This window comes from Rhinolophus hipposideros (assembly GCF_964194185.1).
Source record: "Rhinolophus hipposideros genome assembly, chromosome: 14".
Taxonomy (NCBI): domain Eukaryota; kingdom Metazoa; phylum Chordata; class Mammalia; order Chiroptera; family Rhinolophidae; genus Rhinolophus; species Rhinolophus hipposideros.
This window is the reverse complement of record NC_138060.1, coordinates 10,851,866-10,878,190: the sequence shown is the minus strand read 5'-3', so window position 1 is coordinate 10,878,190 and position 26,325 is coordinate 10,851,866. Positions and strand designations below refer to the sequence as shown.

Below are 26,325 nucleotides of genomic sequence, written 5' to 3'. Positions count from 1 at the left end.
GCTTATTCATCCCTTTCTCTCCCCTAACTTCTGGCACCCACTGTTGTTTTTGTGATCACCATAGTTTTGCCTTTTCCAGAGCGTAGTATAGTTGGAATGATACAGTACGCACTTACAGCCTTTCAAGATTGGCTTCCAATGTTCAAATATGCATTTATGGTTCCTCCATGTCTTTTCATGGCTTACTAGCTTGATTAATTTTTTAACCAAACCTTTTCCTATCACCTCATTAATATTTAACATCCCATAACACAAAGTTAAAACAAGAAATCCTTTCAATATCTTGAAAATAAATGGAACAGTGCTTTTCTTCAGAACAAGTGATGTCGCAAAAATCAGTAGTAGTAAGACTAAAACTAAATGGACATAAAGATGAGAATGTGGAATACTTTGGAATAAACTTAATCAAGGACGTAAAAGTTTTTCATTAAAAACTATAAAAGATTGATGAAATAAATTAAAGGAGACAAAAATAAATGGAAAGACATCTGTGTTCATGGATTGGAATACTTAATAATGTTAAAAATCACCCAAATGAATCTACAATCAATGCAATTCCTTTTAAAATCCCAATGGCATTTTTCACCGAAATAGAAAAAATAATCCTAACGTTCATAGGAACCATAAAGACCCTGAATATCCAAAACAATCTGAGAAAGAAAAACAAAGCTAGAGGCATCATGCTTCCTGATTTCAAAATATATCATAAAGCTACAGTAATTAAAATAGACGGATCAATGGAACACAATAGAGAGCCCAGAAATAAGCCCAGGCATATATAGTTAACTGAGTTTTGGCAAAATTGCCCAGAATATACAATGAGGAAAGGATAGGCTTTTCAGGAAATGGTGTTGGGTAAACTGGATATCCACATGTGTTCTTACCACAGACACACAGACACACACACAGACACACACACACACACACACACACACACACGATTGAGAATGTGAGTAATCAGTTCCCTAATTTCCAGTTGTGATCTGAGAGATGTGTATTTTCTATCTTGGATAACTAAAAGGTAAAAAATTAGTTCAATAATCATTGGCCTCATGTCCATTTAACTGTATGAACTTGGCTAAGTAATTGACTTACACAGGCTTCCGTTTCATTATTTGGGAAATGTGGATAATAATAAGTAATTCATAGTGTTCTAAGGAGCTTATCACAGTGTGTGGCACAAAGCAAGTTCTCAATAAAAATAACTCACAATGATGTTGATGATATATGCTGATCATGATTTGAGGAAAGGATTCTTTAGTTTTCTCTTCTCTCCCTCCCTTCCTTCCTTCTCTCTTTTTTGAGTTTTAAAAAAATTTTAACCTGTCTTCTATTTCTGGTGAAGAACTATGTAATTGTACCTTTCTTCTGGGTATTATTTACCAAGCAGGTGTAAAGGTACAATGCAATATAATTTAGTAAAATCCTAATTTTAGGTATTGGATTCATGCGTCTCTCTGTGTGAGTCGATCAAGCAATGTCCTTACACACTTGTCAAGCTGTGTGAGGGAACCTAGGCTGGCAGGGAATATGACCAGGAAGTGCCAAAGGGTGAATTTTCTAATGTCTCATATTTGAATTAATTTGAGTTTGTTTGTTTGTTTTTTACTTAAAGATTTAGATTAGGAAGGGATATGCAAATGTGCTCTTATAATTGCTGAACAGGGTAAGGTTTTCTTTTGCCTCATGCAGAGCAGATGCAAAAGCCATTTTGTCGTGTTGGAGCACAAGGTCTAAAGACCATCTGGAGACTATACTAAAGAGAAAAGCATGCAGTACAATTTGAATCGCACACTTTTATTAAAGACATGGGAGAAGCCATCTGATCTTTCCTATCTTCATCATCTGTAAGTGTTTTTACATACAAGTATTTCTTCTTTAAAATAAGAATAAAATTATTAAAGACTGCAAATATTGCCAAATAAACCTGTTTTTAGGAAAATTGTAAAAATCTCTGCCAAAGCTCTCTGTGGGGACAGAGCCAGGAGTGCAGTTTCCGGGCTCTCGCCCTCACCTGGAAAGGTGCTGGCTCAGGTAGTAAATGGCCATCAACTGTGATTGGATGGCCATCAGCTGTGGCTAGTTGGCCGCCAGCTGTAACCAGTGAGCCATTGGCCACTATATATAACTGCCGTGGCTACGCTGGCAGAAGATGGGGGCTAGCAAGAAGCTGGTGGCTGAGCTAGCAAGAGCAGATTGCAGTTAGCACAGCGGATTGCAGCTAGCAAGTGGGGTTGGTTGGCAGAGAAGTGGATGGCAGCTTGCGGATAGTGTGGCTCCTGTTTCCTGTGTCGCCAACCCAGCCGCCAGCGAGACTATAGTGATATGACTCCCCCATCTATGGCTCTGTGGGTGTTCCTTTTTGGCCTCACCATATCCTGAGTTCTTATGTGGGGAGCGGAAGCTGAGACCCCACATGACACCCTGCATAATACTCTCCTTATAAACATCAAAGAAACAACAACAAAAAACTTTGATGTTGAATGTATTTTCTTAGAAAGTATATGTGTATTTGGGTGCTCCCCACCTGCAAATGTCTTGAATGACCCAACAATCTTACCAACCTCCAAGGAAAACTCCCAAGATCAAATGACATGCTTGGAGTTTAAGGAGAGAGGAACAATGGAGAGGAATTTGTGGGGAAAAGAAAATTTTGAAAACAAAGAAGAGAAAGAGAAGAACATAAATGATTTTTAAAAAGTATTGAAAAAGTGTTTATTGTAAGTAATGGTTGTGTGACAACTATTTGGATTCTGATATCATAGATCATTTCCTTACCATTGTTGTAGGTCACAATTCTCAGTCTTTTAGTAGATTTCTATGTTAGAGTCTCTAGTGTCAGATATTCTTCTGGGAGCTTTACTTCTGTTATCTCATTAATTCCTTCGTACAAAGTGATGCGGTTCTACAGTGATTATCCCCATGTTACAGGTTTCTTACCTTATATCTGTCACTGAATGACAAGAGTTTAAGTGAGTTGCTCAAAGGCACATAACTAGGAGGTGATAGAACCAAGATATGATGAACTCAGACAGAACCAGAATCAGATTCCAGAACTTATGTCATCATCTCTTTTGCTAGACATTTTCCTGGGGAAGAAGACTTTAGGGGAAGTCCTTGGGCTTCTTTCACCTCATTCAAAAATTACAGTGGGTGGTGTGCGATGAACTCAAAGCTGTTGTGTTCCATGAGTCTGTGAAAACATGGGAGTGATCCAAGGAGAACGTCAAAAATGATGAGTTTTTGGAAAACAGAGCTAATGATGAAAGACAAAAATAATTCGCATGACTGAGCCTTTGAGAAGGGGAGGCATTTTGTTAATTGTGTTCCAATATGTTCATGGAATAATAGCAGTAGTAGTCATAGTAGCTGACAATGGTGCCCATCTTTATTTTTCCAGAGAATTTATTTTTTGTGTTTCAGCAAGAAAAATATTTTTGCCTAAAGCTTGTGACATTTTCAAACTTGCAATAGAAATTGTATACGGTATCATTTTTTCTTGCAAAGTTATCATGGTAGACGTAAAATCATGACTCTGCTGTTTATTATACATAAAAATTTAGCTGAGATTTTTAAATTTCTTTGAGCCTGTGTTTTCTCATCTGCACGAGGGGAGAAACAGTAGTGCATACTTACAAGGTTGATGAGGATATTAAATGAGTTATGCCTATAGGGGCACTTTGCATTCTATCCAGCATCTACTTACTACTTTATATATCTCAAGAGTCATTATTCTGATTACTATTATGACTATTATTCCCTGGGGTCAGTGGTGAATCTTTTTAACATGAGTTTTGCTCCTCTAATTTGCATGTATTCAAGCCTGGCCAAATTTACACAGATACCTTTTGTTTAAAACAAAGATTGAAATAGAAATAGTAAAAGTATTTTATGAAGCAAGTTCACATTGACCATCCACATTTGAATTTTTATATCAGTTACAATTGTTATTTAAGAACGATTCTATTTGAATGCTAGGAATTCCAATGGAAGTCTATGGAATCTTATTTCATGATGAAGTTTTATACCAAATGCACACACGTGTTTGTACGTTTTATGATAGCCATTTAAGTTGAAACACAAATAAGTAAGATGACTTTATTTGATCTTTGAGTTGAAAGAGAATGCTGTAGTTATTTTAAAATGAGAATTATTGAAAATATTTCCACACCACCTCCTGTCCTGTGTCTCAGTGGCCTTATGCAAACCGAATAAGCAAACAAATAATTACACAGACATGTTATTGGCCTTGGCTTGAGTCGCTAGTTAAGGAAAGATTTGGAAAGTTCACGTTAGCAGCATGAGCAGAGAGTAAAATAGGTAATATTTTGAATAACTTCTACTCAATTCTTATTTCCAGTATTTTAAGTAATTAAACATATGAGTAGTATTTCCTCCTATATTAAGTTGCTATGGATAACATTTTAACTTACTTTTTCCTCCTTACCATCAGAGACATGAGAAGATGAAGCGCAGGTATGCTTTTCCCTGAAAACGAGATTTAATTTTTCCTGAATAATGCAGGTCTGTCTACCACAGCTTGGTACTTTGGTTTTTTGTAGTTTTGCTTCAAGGTTAATCCTCTTTGTGATTCAAAATGGTTGTTTTTATAATTTGAATTTTGTTTTTTTCCTTGTTTGGCAAATGCTGAACTGAATATATCTGACTAAAATGTAAGCCCTGTGAAGGCAGAAATTTTGTCAAGCTGTTTACAGTACCTAGGACAGTACCAACACATAATGGGCATGCAGTCCTTACTTGTTTAATGAGAGGTCAGGGTTTCTCAGCTATGGCACTCTTGATATTTTCCAGATGATTCTTTGTTGTGGGCAGTTCTCCTCTGCACTGTAGGATGTTGAGCAGCGTCCTTGGTCTCTCAGCTCTAGATGCCAGTAGCACCAACCCCCAGTTGTGGTGATTATAAATGTCTCCAAACATTGCCAAATGACTCCTGGGGAAAGGAAGGGCCCAAATTACTCTCTGTTAAGAACCACTGTAGTAAATTAACGGATTGATTTAGCATGTCAAAGAAAGTCTTCATAACTATAAGTCCCTGGCAGAAGAAAAAAAAAAGGAATTTGGAAACTATCTGACTTACATAATCAATATAGATCATTTATACCCCACAAAAGTTAATGTGATTGTTGAGCCAATGCAATAGATTTGTGATAGTAAGTGGGAACTTACCTTTTGCCACCTTGGGAAAGAAGAGTAGGGGTCACTCCTTAGCCACTGAGAATAATATTTTGGCAGTATTTTCATTATCCCTCCTCCCTCTCCCAACCTAGTTCTTGAGGGAACCCAGTGCTATTTCCATGTCTGAATATAAAGGTTCTAACCCCAAAGTCTACAAAATATTTAACATTGCAAATGTGACATGGAACTCTGGGTTATTTTCGTGATGCAGCTGTAGGAAGCGCATGCATTTCGGGAACGTGGAAAGCATCTCTGACAATGTGCAATTGTTGTCTAAGCTGTCATACTCTCATTTGCCACAATTCTGGCTTCCTTCACAGGGTGTTTGTAGGACTGGAAACATTTGCCACCATATTAGCAAGAAGGAAATTAGGTGTGAAGAGACACCTGAGGGAATAGGCTCAGTAATCACACTTCATCTCTGCCAAGATCACAGCTCAAATGAAATGCAAATGGGAAATATTTTAAATAAATCACTCTCTCTGTCTAAAGATATACAAATGTTTAGATGACCTTGGGCAAGTTACTTAGCCTTTGTAAGCCTTAAATACCATCCATTAAAGGGAGGATTTTGGTGATGCTTAAATGATGTCTGTAAAGCACTTAGCACAATGCCTGGCATGTCCCAGGAACTGAATTATTAGCTATTACAATCATTATCATCATTATCAAGCACACAGGAGATGTTATACCCCATAAGCTAGTTGATTATGATGGAAAAAGCAAGAATACAAGATCAATGAGTTCATATGGACTCAGGGTAGAATCTTGGTTCAGCTACTGACCAGCTGTTTGAACTCTGGCTCAATCAGCCAGAACTATTATATGTTGTGCTCCAGTATCAAAAGACTTAAAAATTTCACTTATTACAACACCAAAAGCTTTTCTTGCTCAGCTTTGAGTCCGTTAAGCTCTAGTTGCATCTTGGCTCTACATCATCCTTAGGCTGGGACCAGGCTGTCAGAGTAGCCACTATGTAACACATTGTATTCAAAGTGGTAGAAGACAAATAAACAAGAGGGCAAGTCACAGAGAGATTCTTAAAACTTCTGTCCAGATATGCACACAGCACCTCTGGTCACATTTTCTTGGCCAAAATAAGTAAAATGACAACTCCTGAGTTCACAAGATCAGGGACAAATACGAGATGGGCTCTGCAGAGAGTGGCAGGTCAGTGCTACAATCCACCAGCCTCTAATGTGACCCTCTGGGCCTTCATCTTTGCATCTGTAGAAGTGTAAGCAGTGAGGAATGTAACTAATACGTGTAGAGAGATTATGGTGTGCCGGACTCTGCCCTACACATGTAATCTACAAAATCTCACTAAGACTTCTTAAGAACCAGCCAAGGTAGATTGATGCTATGGCTCCATCTTTCAGATTTTAAAAAATGCAAACAACAAAACAAACTGGGTATTGAAGAGACAAAGTAACTTTATGCATAAGATTATATACATAAATTGCAGGGTACACACTAAGTACTTGAAAATGTTGGTTCTCTCCCCCTCCACTTGTGGTTGCATAATGGCTTATTTTTGAAACAACATTTTTAATTGTTTTAGACTCTTTCTGCATGTAGGAAAAACAGTAGGAATAAAACTGGCTGACTGAAAATGGTGCAACTAGCCCTTTGGAGTCTTTAATAAATTTCCAGCTTTTCTCTAACAAAATCCATGGACAAGGGGCAGCTACACTGGACATTCTCTTTTATACTCAGTTTTGGCCTGCTGCCTCCCCTTTCCAATCTGCAAATGATTCATTTCTTTCTTCTCCACTTTCAAATATTAGTTAATACCCCCCCCCCACTCTCACCCCTCACCTCCCACCCCAGACACACACACAAACTCCAAACCTTGGCAAATCTTTGTAGTAAACAGATGGGCTATCTGTGTTGCTGGGAGACCACTTCATACATGGAATCCAGTCCAAAGGGAGTATCAGCTGCACTGGGGTAGTGGCTAAGAGCTTTCTCTGCTCTCTCTCTGTCTCTCTCTGTCTCTCTCTGTCTCTCTCTCGCTCTCGCTCTCTATTTCTTCTGACTCCTTTTAATATTCTTGCTCTGGTTTCCTTATCTACTAACTGTACATCCCTGAGCAGACAGACCTCTTCTCTTCCATGATCCTCAATTTCCTCATCTCTAAAATGAGAATAATAGTACTATTAACCCGTAGGGTTTTGTGAATCGTTAATGAAATAATGTTTATAAGCCTTTAGTGCAATTTCTGACTCACAGAAAGAACTCAATTGTTTTGTTGTTGTTTTTATTTATTATTTTCCTCAAGGTTATTAGACTAAGTTTAGTAGATTAAGAATGGGGGGCTGGCCCAATGGCTCAGGAGGTTAGAGCTCCGTGCTCCTAACTCCGAAGGCTGCTGGTTTGATTCCCACATGGGCAAGTGGGCTCTCAACCACAAGGTTGCCGGTTCAACTCCTTGACTCCCGCAAAGGATGGTGGGCTGCACCCCCCTGCAACTAGCAACTGGCAACTGGACCTGGAGCTGAGCTGCGCCCTCCACAAGTAAGATTGAGAGGACAGCAACTTGACTTGGAAAAAAAAAGTCCTCGAAGTACACACTGTTCCCCAATAGAGTCCTGTTCCCTTTCCCCAATTAAAAAAATCTTAAAAAAAAAAAAGAATCTGAGTTTTAGAAGCGGGGTCTGGTCCTACTTATGATCAATTCAGGAGCTTCATTTGAGATGTACCTAGGCAGAGGAGCTCAGTAGAAATAGCATGAATTTCAAAGGAACTTGAATTCTAGTCACTGCTCAGCCCCTGGTGAGTTGCATTACCTTGGCTATTTCGGCCTACGTCTGTATTCTGCTTTTAAAATGGGCATAATAATTTGCTCCTGACCTCATATAGTGGCCATAGGGATTACCTGCCTGGCACATTGTCCCATATTCAAGATTAGTTTGTTTCCCTCTCCCCTCTAGTCTGTTCTCTCTGTGCGCTAACCCTCTGCTTCCCCGGGGCGAAGGGGCAGTGTTTACCCTACTCTTTGGTACATGCCAGCACCTGGGCGCTGCCTGGCCACAGGGAGGGCGTTCCATGAAGGCTTGGGGAAATAGACAAGTCACCAGAACTCACACAACTACCCATGTAAGGTGTGGATGCCTTTCTGTTACCTGGAAGCCCCTGCATCAGGCAGGAAGCCGTCTTGCTGATGCTACCAGCCTGCCTTCCTCCATCAACAGACCCCAAAGTTTCCACGGAGCCTGAGGGCGTCGGGCGCGCGCGGCCGAGCCCGCACCAGTGTCTATGGTTCTGCCTCGCCCACCTGCCCGCCCTCCCCTGAAGCTCGCAGCTGGCCAATTGCAGCCCTCTCCCGGCGGCTGGCTTTCTTCCCGCCCCGGCTGCCGCCCCCCCATGCAAGCCCTTCCCTCCTCAGCCCTCCGCCGCCCTGCTCCGCTCCAGGCGCGCGGGCTTCGCCGAGAGCGCAGAGCGGAGAGGCAGCGCCCGGCACCCCTACCTCCCAGGACCCTGCCCGCTCCTCTGGTTCCTCCCGAGAGGAGGCTTCCAGCGTGTCCCTCCAACTTCATTTGAAAGGGAACCGGTGGGTAGGAAGACGGAGCAAGGCGAGTGATGGACCCTGTGAGTAAGGTAAGACAGAACGGGGCAGGGTAGCTGGTCCTGGGGACCCCGAGGCTCCGGAGATGCGCCCCAGCCCCTGCCTCATGCTTTCCCTTTCTCTCTCTTGTCTCATTCGTCCATAGCTGGCCTCAGCAGGCACCTTCCGGGCGCTGAAAGAGCCCCTTGCTTTCCTGCGAACCCTAGAACTGGTGAGTGGACGCTTCTGTGCGGGGTGGGGACCCAGGGGGCCCACCGTCAGGGGAAGAGAGGTCGGGTCAGGTGCTATGTGCTTGGTTCTCCTCCAAGCCGGGGTTCAGTCTCCCTATTTCAGTCTTCCCCACTCCCAAGGTGCCATTCCGGAATGGCGGGGACAGGAATGAGGACCGTTTGGAGGCGGGGGCGTGGACGGATTTTTGCAGGCGCTTAGAGGAGGTGTTATCTCACCTCAGCGCTTGCACACGCGTGGTGTCTGATGAAAGAGGACTCCGCGGGAGATGGAGATGCGAGGGGAGGAGATGGAGGGGCTGCCGCCGGGGTCCCTCTGCTCACCTGGACTTTCTCAGGGGCGAGGGCCTGAGACGAGGGACGTGGGGCTGAGCGGGGGAGCTGGGAGGACTGAGCCAAGCTCAGAAAGTTGGTCAGCACCGGGACAGCTCTTCGCCGGTGCTGGGATGCTGGGCGCCCTGAGGTCGACTGCTCCGCTGCAGCTCCAGCGACAGAGAAGCTGCGAGGCTGTGAAAGATACTGGGCTTGAGAGTGGGGTTCCTTCCTTCCATGTTGTAATTTCTCTACTCTGGCCAGGCCTAGCGAACTCTTGATTTTTACTGGAAGATCTCCCCAGCCTTCTTTGTGTAACATGCATCACTGACTGGGTTTTGGGAGATTATGTTACTCTTAGGTTTTTTTTTCCCCCTTAAAAAAAGAACAATTGATGACAGTCCTATGGCAACTTGTCTGTTCACAGAAGAGTGAGGCAGAGAAACTCACGGGGCCACAGAGCAGTGTTAGTGGTGTTGGCTTGGGTGATGGTTATTCAGAGTGAAATCTGCAGGTCACACGTTTCCCCTTGCTAGGAGCTCTGAGAGGCAAGCAACCCTTGTGAACAGAAAGTTCAAAGCCCGTCACGTAGCATTAATCACAGGCCCTACCACTGACTAGCTGGGAAATTATGTAAGAGTGTGTCCTGCTCTCCCAGATCTTCGTTCGGAGGGCTATTGTCTGGGTCTGGCTTTACAACGGTGGTGCCTGTTTACATGGGTGATGGACAGGATAATCGTTATTTGTAGACCTGCATAAAAATGCATGACTATATCAATTTGACATATGTTAAGACTGCATTTGCGAAACTTGAGCTAGACGTTCGGGAATGCCTATCTAAAACTGTTTTCCTTATAGCTCACTAAGTTGAACAAATCAAGCAGCGCTCACAGTCCAGGAAACTTTCAGTTGTCTCAGAATTCTGTCCACGTTCATTCCTTCAGCCATCTAATAAACATTCCCTGTGAAAGAGTGGTGTCTTTGATCAAAATAAAGCTCCATCGCCAAACCATTGTCTCTCAAAACAAAATTCGAAGACCTGACATAATTTTTCTGACATAAACTCTTGTCTCACATTGTCATTTACCTGAAACGTTAGTTTGTATTCTCTTCAATCCTCTGACATTATTTTATGCCACTACTCACCACACAACCTCTACTGATAAATTTCAAAGGCTGGTAAAACTGGATGAATTTGTTTAAAACGCAGATTTCTGGACATTAATCAAAATCTTGAGAAGATGAGTGCCCCTCAATCTGCATTTTAAACAAGTTCTCTGGTAATTCTTGTGCACAGTAAAGTTGGAGGACCACCTCCCTAAGCTCCATCCAAAACTCAAAAGCATTTTTCCCCGTAAAGACCTCACCATTTCTGTTCACAGTGTGTGCAATGCCCTCACACCCATAGCCTAAGAAAAAAAAAATGCTTGTCTTTTAACCTCAGCTTAAATATTACCCCCTCAGTGAAGATTTCTGTCATGTTTACTCCATTCCATTTTCTCTACTGAATTCTTCACCTCATTCTTTGGGCTTCCATTTCATGTCATTCATTCATTCATGAGAATTTATCATATTGCATTATAGGTGTCTTTTTCTTGGTGGTGGTGGGGAGAGAGAGAAAGAGAGAGAGAGAGAGAGAGAGAGAGAGAGAGAGAGAGAGAGAGAGAGAGAGAAATAGCAAAGTTACTACATTTATAGTCTTTCTCTCTTCTAGGGTTCTAAGGCTCTAAGGAAGAAGAGCTTTTGCTTTTTAAATCAGGTATTAACCTCTCATTTGTGGATGAGAACCTGAATAATGGACAAAAAAAAAAAACCTTATATACAAGTAAAATAGTTGATCAACACTTCAAAAGAACTAAGGTGGAGATATGAAAGCAGAGAGATAGAAGGTTAGTTGCTGAGAAAGTTTAACACAGTGGAGAGAGGGAAAGAAAACATGTTTTTTGTGCATGCAGTGATGTAAAAAGCCACTCTGCGATATCCTTTCCTGCACGCAATCTTGGCAATGAGAGAGAGTGTGATCTCTTAGATGGCAGAACATTTGTTCTATTTGTCTGTTTCCCACTAGTGCTTTTCCTCGTGCTTGGTGAACAGTAAATGATCAACCAAAAGTGTAAATCTACAATGACAGAACACTGAAAATATCCCAGTTTCTCCTGTTCTGTGATAGAGCATATTTAAAGTTGGTAGTATTTAAAGTCTTTAAAGTACAGTCCTTTTGTTTTTCAGTATTTATGCTGTAGAAATAAAAGTGTGTGTAAAGAAATATGTTCAAGGACATTTACTGCAACAGCATCTATAGAGGAAAGAACTAGAAACAATTAGTAAGTCCATTAATAGGACAATAATCCAAGTAAGATTCAAACATGCAGTGAAATATTATACTACCATTAAAAAGAATGAGTTACATTAAAACGCGTTGACTTGGAGGTCAGTATATATAATTGTGTTTGATAAAATTAAATGAGAACAATTGAGTTTTATTTTTCATATTTGATAAACTTTTTAAGTGGAAAAAAGTGATTTTCATTTTTTAATCAACATGTGGAAAATTTGTTCAATAAGATTTGAAAGTAATGGATGGAGTACAATACTATTTTTGTAAAAAGAAAACAGTTTTGTGTGTGTGTGTGCATGTGTGTGTGTGATTTGCATAAAGTATAGATGTGTATTACTGAATTGTCAGGATTGATGTTTTTCTGAAGGGTATACTTTGAGGTGCAGTGGGGAGGGAAAAGGAAAGGGTGGAGGAAAGCTGGAAGAATCCTAGGCATTTCACTTGTCCACTCTTGCACATATGAGTAATTCTTAAAAATAATTCATATTTTATTAATTTTTTATTTTTTATTAGTTTAAGGTGTGCAAAGCAATGTAAATAGTTAGACATTTACACCCCTCACAAAGTGACACAATCTACTACAAAAGTAATCCATATTTTAAATAATTTCCTGTGTATTGGCTATGTAAAGTGATATTCTAAAAGTATCCTCCACTTTTAGATTTATAGCCTTAGGGGAAAAATGCACTTTACGTATTCTTTGCTAATGATGGGCTCATGGATACAGTAGATTTAAAGTCTCATAACATATAAAAGTCAAGCCTTTGGGAAAAGCTTTAGCTAGTTTCAAAGACTGAGGCAGAACTCCCAAATCCTTAATCTCTACTTAAATGTAATCAGGGGACTTTTCACTAACTTGTGGGTCAAAACCAAAATTTAGGACACAGCACTGACTCTGGTATTCTATGATGTTAAAATAAGTACAGCAATTCTCTTAAATCATCATTTGGAAATGGATACATATATATATATATATATATATATATATATACATACATATACATACATGTATATTCTGAATTTACCCCATTTCTCAGACTTACTCTGAAAAACTAAGCTGGTATAATCCTGTCTTCCACTTATCATTTTTATTTTGCTACTTCAGTACATTGCCAGTAGGACTTCAGTGTGTGTTGTTTTTTTCCCCCTTTTAAAACTTTTGTTAGCACATTCTTTTCTCTGGTATTTACAAGGCTCTGGATTTGTACCTGTGGATTCAGGTGCAATGGATTTTGGGGAACCCACATTGTCCACGACCAGAATTGGTGCAACTGTTAGGGCATTGAAAGGACTTCTCAAAATATGTGCTTGGTTGGCATAGCCCTCCCACACAAAGCTATGTACAGATTCTGTCTCTATAGAATTAACTGCTGGATCAACTTGCCCAATTCTTCTCATTCTTATTTTTGATATCCATCCCAAATTTTGTTATGCCATTTCTGCTACAACCCCTGGACCTCACATCTCCATTCTACCTTTCCTTTCTGCCTTTCCAAAGAAGGCCAGCTAATCCAGAGATGTGTGCGTCTGATATATGAGGTACAGGTCTAATTGATCTAAATGGAGGCACCTGTTTCCCATAATCTCCTTTCGTGAATCTAAATTCTGAGCAATGTTTCTAAGCAAACGTCGTACTGCTTACTTGATATTGACAGCATTTGTAATAAAACTATGATACAATATAATATAATTAATGTACTGTAATATAATTAATGTAATATAATTAATATAATATAAAACAATAATAGTCATCATTTTAAACCCCTAATGAGAGAAGCAGCAATAGCTACACTTCAATGCTTTCCATACATCATCGTATTGAATCTACATGACTCCAACATTCCCAGTTCACCACAAAGCTCGGGCATGTTAACAAACTCGTCAAGGTTGAAATTGTCGGAATGGGCAAAGGCACGATTTGAGCAGTCTCACTCTTAACTATATTCTCATAAGTGCTACACTCTTCTGCATCCTTTAAGGTCCCTTATCCCTAATCCTCAAAGAAAACATAGAAGACAGATACTATCCTATTTTGCCGTGTTTATCTCACTCAGTAAGATAGATATTTGAAACATTTTCTGGAAATGCCAAGGAGTGTTTGTATTTAAAGACAAATTCAACAGATATCGATTGTCTTTTACATTAAGTTTTATTTTCTGTTGGTTATTAATTAACCAAGGTAAAGTAGGTTCTTAGTAAATATCAGTATCTTTCCATGTTAAATATGTATTAAAAGATTTTGATTATAAAGCCTATAATTTCATCTCATTTTCTGACCTTTTTTTTTTCTTTTCTATTTTTAGAAAAATCTGTGTGCATGAGTCAGGCAACTTTTTTTTTTTTTTTGTAAGTATAAATCAGACAGGGAATTCTAAAATACAACTTATTTAAATTATGAGCAGCAATCTGCGATTGAGGGTCTGATGTAATTTTAAAGCTACGTTAATATTGATTTAATTAACTTTCTAGCCTCACAATTAGTGACAAAAATCATGTGCAATTGGAATATGAATCAATAAATACACTTTCCACAAAAGAGCCATTTCCCAGTGTGCTAATGGATTTATCACTTAAATGCTTTTCTTATTAAGACAGCTGGTGTTGGGCCCCACAAGTGCAGGGAAAAAAGAGGAAGATATTTCTTATGAATTTGAATGCTAATTTTATTCTTCACTAGCTTGGTGACCATGGGCAAGTTATTGAACTTCACTAGGTTTCATTTTTCTCATCTATAAAGTGGACTGATAATAGTTCCTACTTCAAAGAGTTGCTGTAAATGATTAAACAACTTAATCCAAGTAAACATCCTTGCACAGTTCCTAGGCTATAATAAGTGCTCAACAAATGATTATGAAGTTGATGGTGATGGTGATGATGATGATGATGATGTTTCTGGTGCTGATGGAACAGGAGGAAGTAGAAATCCATCACTCGTAATTTAGAACATTATGACTAACTTGTTGCAAGTTAGAGTCTTGGTAAAATTCTGAAGTAGAATATCTGTATTCCTCTTGCAAGCACTTTTTTTGAGCCTGTCTACCTCTAAACCACGCTGCTGTGGTTACTTTTACTGCAGCAGGAGTGACTCCAGGGGTTTGCTCCTTGGAATATTTGCATTTGGAAAAACATTCCAGAGAGACCAGTGTGGAGCCTAAAGGAAAAGGTCTAATGGAAGGATTACAGGCATTTTGTTCTCTGGAATTATTTTCTTGAGTTATAGGGAGATAATTTTCCTGAAATTTCTCAAATTATAATCCATAGACATTGCTTACGCTGGAGAAGTTACAGTGTGTCCAACTGAATTCTCCAGGTGGAGGTCCTCATAGAGTCAAACTTGGGCACTTACTAACCACACCCAGGTGTACCTGGCCTGTGGGGTCTCTCAGATAGGAATAAGGGCTGAACCCTGGGCTCATCGAGGAGAGGCATCATCCTTAGTTCTATGTTCCCCAAAACATTCACATCTCTCTCTGATCCAGGTGAGAGCAATAATTACGTGGTAGAAAAACAAAATACTAGAAAGTCTCTAAGGAATGTGTCTGCAAAACCACTCCCTTCCTCTGAGTCTTCGTCTTCAATAGGCATATGTTTCACCTTCGTTGTATTTGTAATGATTCTTGTTCACTCTATTACCTTAATCTTCCTTTGAGAACCTCAGTTTCCTCACCTGAATATTGGGGAGAGTACTCTGCCTACCTCTCTCCCATAGTGTTGGAAATTTTAAGCAAGGTTAGGTATGTAAAACACTTTTTATACTATTGAATATCCTCCAAAAGTAAAGATAATTATGATCATGATGATGGTGATGATAAATAAATACCTTTTTCCAACCTAAGTGACTCTGAACACCATATAATTGCCCTAGAGGGTAAAGGGAGGCTTGAAGTGTGAGAGCCTGATCTCTACACAATGAGGGGCTGAATCTTCCCAACCACTGTCTACCCTCTAGCCTCTTCCCCAATCTCTTTGGTGTCATTTAAACCTAAAAGAAAGAATGAATCTGGAAATTGAAACTGAGGCATCATAGAAATTTGGGGAGGTCCACCCTCACCCTTTTTTGCTGTCATATAGAAAACCGATTTCTTGCTCTATGCACATTTCACATTTCTTTGAAGTTTGGGGGACCTGGTAATGTTTTTCTGCTGTTCGGATGGATTTTTGCAAATGCTACTTCCTTTGCTTAGAACAGTCTTCCTCACCCTTTTCGCCCACTCCCTATAGGCTGGAAAATTCATCTTGTGCTTTCAGGTGTTACCTGAGATGTCACTTCTTTTGGAAGGACTTCTCTGAGTAGGGAGGCACCACTAGATGAAACCAACCTCCCAACGGCTCCCAGAGCACACTCTGTAGTGACTTGTTTACATTTTAGCTCCTCAACCAGACTAGACACTTAGTGAGAGCAGAATCTTGTTTGTCTTGTTCATCAGTGCATTCTGTGCTTGGTATATAGTAGGAACAACTCCATTCACAAATCCCACCAAAACACCCAGGTACTAGGTTCTTAGTAAAGGGAGTGATTGTTTGAAGGAAATGAGGGAAGGAAGAGGGAGTAAAGAGAATGAACAATGAATAAATGAATCTTTGAGAACACATTCGATGTGGTGTAAATTCCCTTTCATAATCTCCATTGTGGACAGGAATTATAAGGACTCCCGTAGAAACAATCATTTACAGTTGCTCTTAGTTGGGGAGGAGAATAAATCACATAGGTTGACTCAACTGTCAAGGAAAGGAGGCAATTGTGGGCATATACACTGCCCAATCATGGAGGAGACCTCTTGCAGAAATAAAAGTGTGAGGACTCAAACAGCACCAAGCCTCACTTCGTGGGTTCAAGGCAATGAGTTCAAGCTGCTAGTATTGTGTCTTGGCCACTATCCTGCTTGCCCTCTTTGTGTATTCCCTTTCTGCTTCTCATTTAGCTTATTCTTTCTGTGATTCTAATCTAATGTCCTAAGAGAAAGCACATGATTAGCTCAGCTAATATTTTTTTCAGTTTGGACATGACTCAGCCCCAGGTCACATCAAGCTATGGATTGGTTACCCATGCATAAATGTCTACTGCTGGTCCTGAATAAAAATGATCATGAGATTCAAAGCACGTCCCCCCTAGACTGTTCTTTCACCTGGAGAAGTAAGAGGGAGAGTTCTTCACGTAGTGGGCACATTAGGCTCAGTGAGAGGTTTACGTGTCTGCAGGAAGAATAAATGCCTGTTTTCCACCAGCACTTTTCCATTTAGGTAGCACTGGCACTTTTCTCAAGGGGAAGATATTGCAATTTTGAGATTTGGGGTGCAGCATTTCTGGAATTCTCTCTGATGAAGGGCTCATGATGGATTCACACTGGTGATGTTATCTCAGGGGTGTACCTTGGGCCCTTCAACACACGGGGCTCCACCAGTTTGTGCCATCTTGTCCATCACTTGAAAAGCCACTTCCTGAAAGGAGTGGTGGGGCTCTGCCCCACCCATTTATGAAGGAAAACGTATTTCCAGAAACCACATGCACTTCATCTTAGTACATAAATTACTTTCTTGTACTTATTAATTTGGTAGAAAATTGGAAAACATATGAGTAAATGTGTGTGTGTGTGTGTTTAAATGTAATATTCCCTCCAAATTAAAATTTTTGTCTTGAATATTTACTCATGGAAGAGACATTGGCTTTCCTGGTGTGAAAGGTGCTATATGTTTAAGGAAAAGGAGGTAAGGAATTAGTTGACAAGCAGGAACCTGGAAGGCAGCATGGGGCTTGAAGGAGTGTGGGCTTTGCAATGAGCTTCTTGTCGGAATCCTGGCTCTTCTTCTAGATGTGGGACATTGATCAGATTGCATAATTGTGCTGACCCTCAGGTCCATAACTGTCAAATAAAGATCGTAAGAGTCATGTATTTTGATGGCTGTGAGGGTTAAGTCAGATAGTGCTTATAAAACCTCTGGCAGTCTGGTACATATTAAGGTCCCTTAACTATAACTAAGGAAGACGTTGTTAAAGATGGTGATATAATATCCACAAATACGATTTCCTGCAATTTCTAGCACAGTATAAATATAAAGTTTGTTCAATAGGACAATATTATCGTCTTATCCTTTTTTGTTATTGATTGTGAGATGATCATAAAATAAACATAAATAATATTAACATGAATATATAAAGACAAACACTTTTCTATGTGCTATACATATATTATTTCACATAATCTCAAAATTACCTTTGAAGGACCAAATAATAACCTCTTTTTACATATGAAGAAACTGAGGCCTGGAGAAGTCAAATAACTTGCATCAAGTCATGCCAGTATGTGATAGAGCCAGGATTTGAACCCAGGCAATTAGATGCCAGACTCCTTGATCTTAATCATTTTTCCATGTTATCTTCCATTAATAATGATCACTTATTACCACTAGGTCTTTTTTTTAACCTCTATTCCCCTTCACCTTTCCCCCACTTTTTAATTTTTCAATTATAATTGATATTCAGTATTATTTTATATTAATTTCAGTTGTATAGCATAGTGGTTACACATTTCTATAACTGAAGACTATGTGTAATTGATCCCCCTGACTAGTCTAGTACCCACCTGGCACTATACATAGCTTTTACCCTATTATTGACTATATTCCCTATGCTTTATTTTATATCCCCATGACTATTTTGTAACCACCAATTTGTACATCTTAATCCTTTCCCCTTTCTTACCCACCCATTAAACCCCTCCCATCTGGCAACCATCAAAATATTCTCTGTATCTACAGGTTTGTTTCTGCTTTGTTTGTTTGTTTGTTTGTTTTGTTCTTTAGATTCCACATATAAGTGAAATCACGTTGCATCTATTTTTCACTGTCTGACACACTCCACTCAGCACAACACCCTCCAGGTCCATCCATGCTGCCACAGATGGCAAGAACATTTCCCGTCCCTGGCTGAGCAATATTCTGTGGTATGCTCGTATATGTACCACCTCCTCTCTATCCATTTATCCATCGATGGACACTCAGGAGACCTCTACACCTCAGCCATTGTAAACAAGCTGCAATGAACATATGGATGCACATGTCCCTTCAAACGAGCATTTTGGGTTTTTCAGATAAATACCTAGAAGTGGAATTACTGGATCCTTTTTTGTCTCCTGTTAAAACCTTTGTTTTAAAGTCTACTTTGTGTGACATAAGTAGTGCTACAACAGATTTTTTCATTTGTTGCCATTTTCACGAAATATCTTTTTTTATCCCTTTACTTTCAGTCTGTGTGTCTTTTGATCTGAAGTCTCTTGTAGGCAGCATATGTAAGGGTCTTGTTTTCGTATCCATTCAGCCACTCTATTTCTTGATTGTAGCATTTAAAGTTATTGTTGATAGGTATGTAGCTATTGCCATTTTATGATCCATAATTTTGATCATTGTTTTTTTCCATCTTAAAGAAGTCCCTCTGACATTCCTGGTAATACTGGTTTGGTGGTAATGAACTCCTTTAGTTTTTTCTTGACCTATAAGCTCTTTATCTACCCATCGATTCTAAACGATAGCTTTGCTGGGTAGAGCAATCTTGCTTGTAGGTTCTTGCTTTTCATCACTTTGCATATTTTGTGCCAATCCCTTCTGGCCTGCAAAGTTTCTGTTGAGAAATCAGCTGACAGTCTTATGGGAGCTCCCTTGCAGGTAACTAACTGCTTTTCTCTTGCTGCTTTGAAGATTCTTTTTTGTCTTTAACCTTTGGCTTTTTAATTATCAAATTTCTTGGTGTGGGCCTCTTTGGGTTCATCTTGTTTGGAACTCCCTGCACTTCCTGGAATTGTACATCTGTTTCCTTCACCAGGTTAAGGATGTTTTCTGTCATTATTTTTTCAAATAGGTTTTAAATTCCTTGAAAGGTGAAGGGGAATGAGAGACTCAAGTTTCCAGGTACATAACAAATAAGTCATGGAAATGTAATGTACAGCATAGGGAATATAGTTCATAATATTGTGACAGCACGGTAGTGTCAGAGGATTGCTGAACTTATCATGGTGATCACTTCTTTAGGTATGTAAATGTTGAATAACTCTGGTGTACACCTGAAACTAATATAATATTGTGTATTAGCTATATTTTAATAAAAATATTTTTAAAAGAAAAGAAAAATAAGTAATAAGTGTGTACAGTTGATAATCGTAGAACTGAGATTTGAATGTAGAGTGCCATGCTTCCAGTGTACTTAACCTAGCCATTATAAAGGAAGAAAAGTTTTGATTCTCTCCCAGAGATCTGATTTCTATGGGAAAAGCCATCCTAGCTAACACACTTGTCATCCATAGTCCCGAGTAAACCAGGTTTAAGATTGAGGCAGAAGCCCAACCATTTGGCCAGAGAAGTGGTATCTATCAGGGAAAAATTCACCAAGGCAGTGGTTTTGATTGAATCCACTTTTGTCTCAGTTAGGTAGTGAATTCTGTCATAGGCAGACAGAGAAAAATTCTTCAGTTCTCTTTACATTTCAAAGACGGGTACTTTTTTAGAGCAACTTTTTCTTATGAGTGAATAAATGAAAGGATAGTTTTGATTTGAATTGAATTGACATTATTTTATTTACATAAATTAGAACCACTGTGGAAAATATTTAGAAAGAAGCATGGGACTGTATGCTCTCTGCCTTTTCTGTTAGTCGGTAAGTTCTCTGCCACTCTGTAGCCCATCCCCCATCGGCTTGTAAACATGCAAAGATCCTTGAGCTTGTAAACGTTTTGTTTTATTGATTTTTGGAGGGAGACATGTAGTTTCCTCTCCTATTTTGGTTAGCTTGCCTCTGAAGAACCTCGGTCTCATGCGCAAGGCCATCTGTCTGATAGTCTTAATGGCCAGAATGCAAACCAGGTCTGCTGGAGGCCAGGCAGATAATGTGTGAGGATGCAGGATGCAGGCTTCCATAAGAGGCGATACTTGTGACGAGAGGTACATGGATTTCTGCCTGTAAGAGCAGCTGCTTCTGCTCTAGCTAATTATTGCTGAGCAGGAGCACAGGCCCAATGTATCTATATACTTCCATTTTTCTTGAGAAAACAGAAATAAGGATTTGGTGCTAATCTTGAGAGATTTTAATGTTATAAATGTCTTCCATTTTCCAAACATTGTGAGGCCCATTCTTTGCAGAATAAACAAAGCGTGGCTGAATTCTTAATATGGCCCACAGTTTCCACACTATCCTAACTCCCCTGCCCCCAGGGTTTTGTCTGTGTACCCCCAAGGACCTGGCCCAGTTCTTCTTGCACAGGAGTTTCTGAGAAGCCATTTGTCTTGTGGATGAATGGGAACTTTGGTGTTCAGAAATTAACCGTAGCTTGGTTTTTGTAATGATGGAATTGGTGAGTCCAAAAGTCTCTTTTGCCTTCTTTCAGATAATGTAAATTTATTTTTCATTAGCTATCTAGGAAACATAAAAATATGTGGACTGTGTCTTCTTGAGGCAAAACCTTAATGGGAATGGAGGCAGTGGCTCTTCTTAGCAATATAGAGTAAATGAGTAACGCAGCTCTGGGTACCCTATAATGCATTGAAGAGAATTGAATTTCTCAGCCAACCAATGTAACCTCAAAGAACTCTGTTCATAAAAGTGCAATTTAATTGTTGTTTAAAGAATCAATGAATAAATGAATCCTAATGAGGGATGATTGTGAACATTTATCTAGAGTAGGATGGTCTGACAGAACATTCAGCAATAAGAGAAATGTATATCTTTACTGTCCAGTACAGTAGTCACTAGCCACATGTGCTGTATTGAGCACTTAAAATTGAGGAACTGAAAATTTTATTTTATTTATTTATCATTTATTTTAATTTAAATAGTTAATGGTTACATATTGGACAACACGAGTACAGAGAATGAGCTCATCTATCTGATTTGCAAGGGCAATGTGCTTAACTTTGGTTAATGACTTAAGTAGGGAATGGCTACTACATTGTGAAGTCATTCTGTTCTTTAAAATACTCATTTATACATTTATTTTTCAACACACATCACACAGTTGGTATTGGAAAATTTTTCAAGTCAACTTCCAGATATTTATTAGATGCTAAATTTTCCAAACTTTACCAGTTCTTTAGCTTATGCTTTTCATGCATTTTATGTATTTCCATCTATTCAGGAATTTTATACATTTTACATTAATTTTATACATTGAAATAAAATATAAAACAAATAACCCTTTTTAATTGGCTCCCAACATGAAGCAAGTTGACAGTTGTTAAAGTTTGTACTAATTTGTTAGCATAAGAATATCTCATAATAATAGCTATTATTATTTGTTATTGAGGATATGCATTTTATTTGGGAAACAGACTAGATATCCTACAAGGATTTTTTGATATTATGTGATGCAGAGAAATTAAACAATTTCTTCAAGGTTAAGTTATCAAGAAATCATGCTGAGACGTTTAGTCTATGATTAGCAAGGTGGTGTGGTCATATTTTAACAGTGGCCATATAAGCAGTGTCATTAGCATTCAAATGTGCATTTAAGAGGAATAAGAGCATGGTAATCAGATTAAAAGAGTAACAGTGGCAAGCAACAGTGGTACTTACGCATCACAATGGTGGTGTCAGCCTTATGAACAACACCTGGGAATGTGCCATTCCATGTATCTCTCTCACCCTCATTTAAGTCACCCACAGACAAAATGGAACTTTAGAGATGGCCTAAATGTCCTAGTTATGCAGTGTCTTAGTTTGGATTCCCTTGAGAGCAACATCTATGTCAAAGGCAGCCTCTATGAGGGTAGTGATCCCAGGGAGCAGGAATGCAGGACCAGGGGAGTAAAATAGGGATGGAGAAGGAGTTCCAATATAAGGGTACATCATGGTATTGGTCATCCTTGTGGGAAAATGTCGCTGAAACTCGTATGGCTTCCTGAGCATCCTCATGCAATGTGTCTTAGAACTACCTAACGTGGGGACAAAAGGGTGAAACAGTAACCTTTTGGTTACCATTTCCCACTAGTCAAGAGTGACCTCATGGAAGTTAACTCCTGTCTCTATTTGAGTTTCCCAAAAGCAAACGCCGAGGAGGAGGAGTTTATTTGGGAAGTAGTTCCAGGAAACACTAATAAAAAGGGTGGAGAAGTAATACAGGGAATGGAATGGAAGTAAGGCAATCTAGGACACTATTTAAAGTGTCACTGCTATTGCTAACTGCAGCTTAATCCCACCGGGAGACTCTGGGGACCAGTGTAGAATATTCATTGGCTATAATTGTGTCACCTGTCTACTTTTATGTGCAAAAGAAGCTGGGAAATGTGGTTTGTAGTCAGGCATGTTGATACCTCCAACAGGGCTGTTGTTATGGAAGAGTGGACCTTGGGAAGGAGTTACCAGTCTCTAACACAGACACACAATAGATATTCTTCAAATAGTTGCTACATTCTCCACTTTGCTTTGACTGAGGTGTGTTTTGTTTTTGTTGTTTTGTTTTTAAAGAATCCATTTTGATCCTTCAATGGATCAGAAATCATTTGGTTGCAAGTAACAGTAACCCATTCGAACTGGCTTTGGGAAAAAAAAGGTAGGATATATTGGAGGGAATCAGGGTTGTCAAAAAGCTAGAGTTTAGTCAGCCTTCATAAGTGAGAGAGAGGAAGAAGGAAAGGAGATCTGGGAGCTGGAAAGTCAGCAAAGAATTTTTCTGCATCAACTTACTGGACTCTTATTAAACCTGCTCTTTGCTTCATTTTGTGTCTTGGTTCCATTTTTCTGGCTTTTACTGTACATATGTAACTCTGCTTTTTTTTTGTATTTTAAGAAGAAAATAATCTGCTACTAGCTCGATTCTAACCTCACAGTGTATGTGCCCAATACTGTTGCTCTTGGACAAATTCTCCAGAGAGAGTAAATGATTGACTCAGTCTCACCTATGGAATGGTTCAGGTTGGGTTCTATGGCCAGATTTGGGGAAAGAAGCAGGACCATGTAGTATAACAGAGGCTAGCCAATGTTGGGGGGAGGGAGATTCTTCTAAAAGGGGCAATGAGTGGGGAGAAAATGGTTGCTATCTCTACTTCACCAGTAGGAACTTTTTTCAAGTATGAGAAAATATGAAGTTTATAAGAAATCAGCTTCCCAGGCAGTTGATAATGATGGTGGTAGTTTCATAATTATTGAGAAACTAATACAAATGAGGTATCTCTGTGGGTGATGACAGTCACTTAGATGTTGGGGACACTAATCTTCATTCTATCTCCTGTGCAGCAGGATGAGGCATTTCCATGTTTTCAACGTAGCATCGTTGAATTCATTAATCATTAGAGGTGCTTGGTATTAAAATTAGCATCAAATTATGATTGTCCTTGATTGCAGAATTGGGATGTTTTTTACTTGTGGTGCTCAAGAGTGATTTGGATATATTTTTGATCACTGTTCCAAGTTTCTCTGCCCTTTTCAGAAGAACTCTTCACAGAAGAGCTGGTGGGGGCACAAAGGGAGAAGGAGGAAATATGACTTGCCTCCATATGATGCCTTGCAAATGGTACTTTGGCAATTGACAGTTTATAAAATTTGTTACCCAGAGCCCATTTAAAGAATCTGCTTGTATTCTGAGCTATGAGTGTGAATTATAGAAGATACGTATGGAAAGTATATAGAAGATACAGCTATCCATCCATTTATCTATCTACCCCGTGTTTCCCCAAAAATAAGACCTAGCTGGACAATCAGCTCTAATGCGTCTTTTGGAGCAAAAATTAATATAAGACCCGGTATTATATTATATTATATTATATTATATTATATTATATTATATTATATTATATTAAAGACCCGGTCTTATTTCACTATAAGTAAAATTTTATTTATAGTAAAATAAGACCGGGTCTTATATTAATTTTTGTTCCAAGAGACGCATTAGAGCTGATTGTCTGGCTAGGTCTTATTTTCGTGGAAACACGGTATCTATCTGTCTACCTATTATCTGCCTATCTATCTATCATCTATCTATCTATCTTCATCATCATCATCTTTGTTCTAAGGTAGGGTAAACAAAAACTGCTGGTTCGAATGCTTTGGTTGAAAAAATGTGGCATGGTGTTGGTCTTCACCCACCTAGTGCCAACCTCTACCTTTAAAGATAACGTAATTATGGTGGACTCTGATGGCCCCATTTACCGGGCTAGTGCACAGTTTTCTCTCCCTTCCATAGCTGCTGTGAATGTTGATTGCTAACAGGTCAGAGCTGCCTCTTTTCTAGAGAATTGCCTCTGGCTGAATGGAAGCCACCTCACCCAGGAACTTACACTGTGCCCCAGGGGGAAACCTACAGCCAGTAACCGCCTAATACTGGCTACACGAGTCTGGTTTCCTTGCCTCAGGGAGGGACCACCTCTGGGCCAGTTCACACTGTAGAGCATCTGGTGGCATCAGGCTGATGCTAGCCTCTAGCTGACACCATACCCATGCTCAGTTCCTTTCCATGCTCTCTCCTGCCCTCTATTGTTTCCTGAAGAGCATCCCCCAGGAAATCCAGTGCACCTGAATCTCTGTCTCAGGTTCTGCCTCTAGGAAACCTGATCAAAGTGACGAAGGTTACTGTAGTGAGGCCTTATTTTTTTTAAAAGCATATTGGCAAAGGAAGCTGGGGAGAATTTTCTTTCTGTGAAATAGTTCTGTTAAATGCAGTGAAATACAATTTATTGAAAAGAGAACTGGTTTTGAAAATCCAGGCTTGAGTCTTTGTTTCCTCATGTGACCTTAAACCAATTTTCTGAGCCTCAGCCTCTTCATTGGAAAATGGGAATATTTTTTCCTTTATCATTTATTGCTAAACTGGTGTTTTGTAAACATAGTCTTTCTTTTCAGTAGTGTTACTGTGACATGTTGGAGAAATAAATCTGGATATTTAGATTATGTTTTGGATGACCTTTAGATATGAAATGTGCATAGCACAGTACCTAATATAGAGTGGGCCTTTGTGAATTTTGAAAAGTTATTTAAAATATTTATATTTTTAAAAGATATACATTTGCAAATATTGGCTAACTTAAAAGAGTGCTCAAGCCATAGAACAAAATCTAGAAAAGCCTACATTACAAGGATTTAGCTATTTTTTAAGTTGGATTGATATGGAAGAAATAGGTGGAGGACATTGTTTACCATCTCATACTGAGTTTGATGCATATACCAACATTCACTATTTTGAGAAATTTATTTTTGAAGTTCGTGAAAAATTAAAATTTCCTACAGTATTCTTTTACAAAGAAAATTATTTCCTGTCCTGAGGCTGTGATGGGAACCTTCTGAAATGACATATTGTAATTTATGCAATTCTTCCAAGTTTGCTACAACAGGCTTGTGTTTAAATCCATATGATTTAATGAGAAAAGTTATACTATTTTAGAAAATTCTCCTTAGAAGCTTAGCAGTAACTAGCAGGTGGGTGCTTATGACATTAATTTATGTCACTTCTTGACACTTCTGGATTTTATAGTTTCCGTTTTGTACTTCTGCAGCTCAAAAAAGATTCAAGCTCTCACCTGTTGTCTAATGAATTACCACAAGCTTTACTGAAATGTATGCTCCATGAGGACGAGCTTGTCTGTCAACTTCACCTCTATAATTCCATTATGTAGAGCTGTGCCTGTATCATGGTAGCACCCAAATATTTCCTAAATGAATGGAGGTATGAATAAATGAATTATTTATTTTCCCATCTGGAATGCCATTCTTC

At 39.2% G+C, this 26,325-nt stretch overlaps 1 protein-coding gene across 1 annotated transcript in view; it reads left to right on the top strand.

Moving 5' to 3' along the window:
• Positions 1 to 8,608: 8,608 nt before the first annotated feature.
• Positions 8,609 to 26,325, top strand: part of SYNPR (synaptoporin) — a 296,011-nt gene continuing 278,294 nt past the window's right edge. The window contains exons 1-2 of the mRNA XM_081072256.1: positions 8,609 to 8,796; positions 8,910 to 8,975. Coding sequence (XP_080928382.1) covers positions 8,779 to 8,796; positions 8,910 to 8,975 — 84 coding nt within the window. The 5' untranslated portion in view covers positions 8,609 to 8,778. The remainder of the gene's footprint in view (positions 8,797 to 8,909; positions 8,976 to 26,325) is intronic.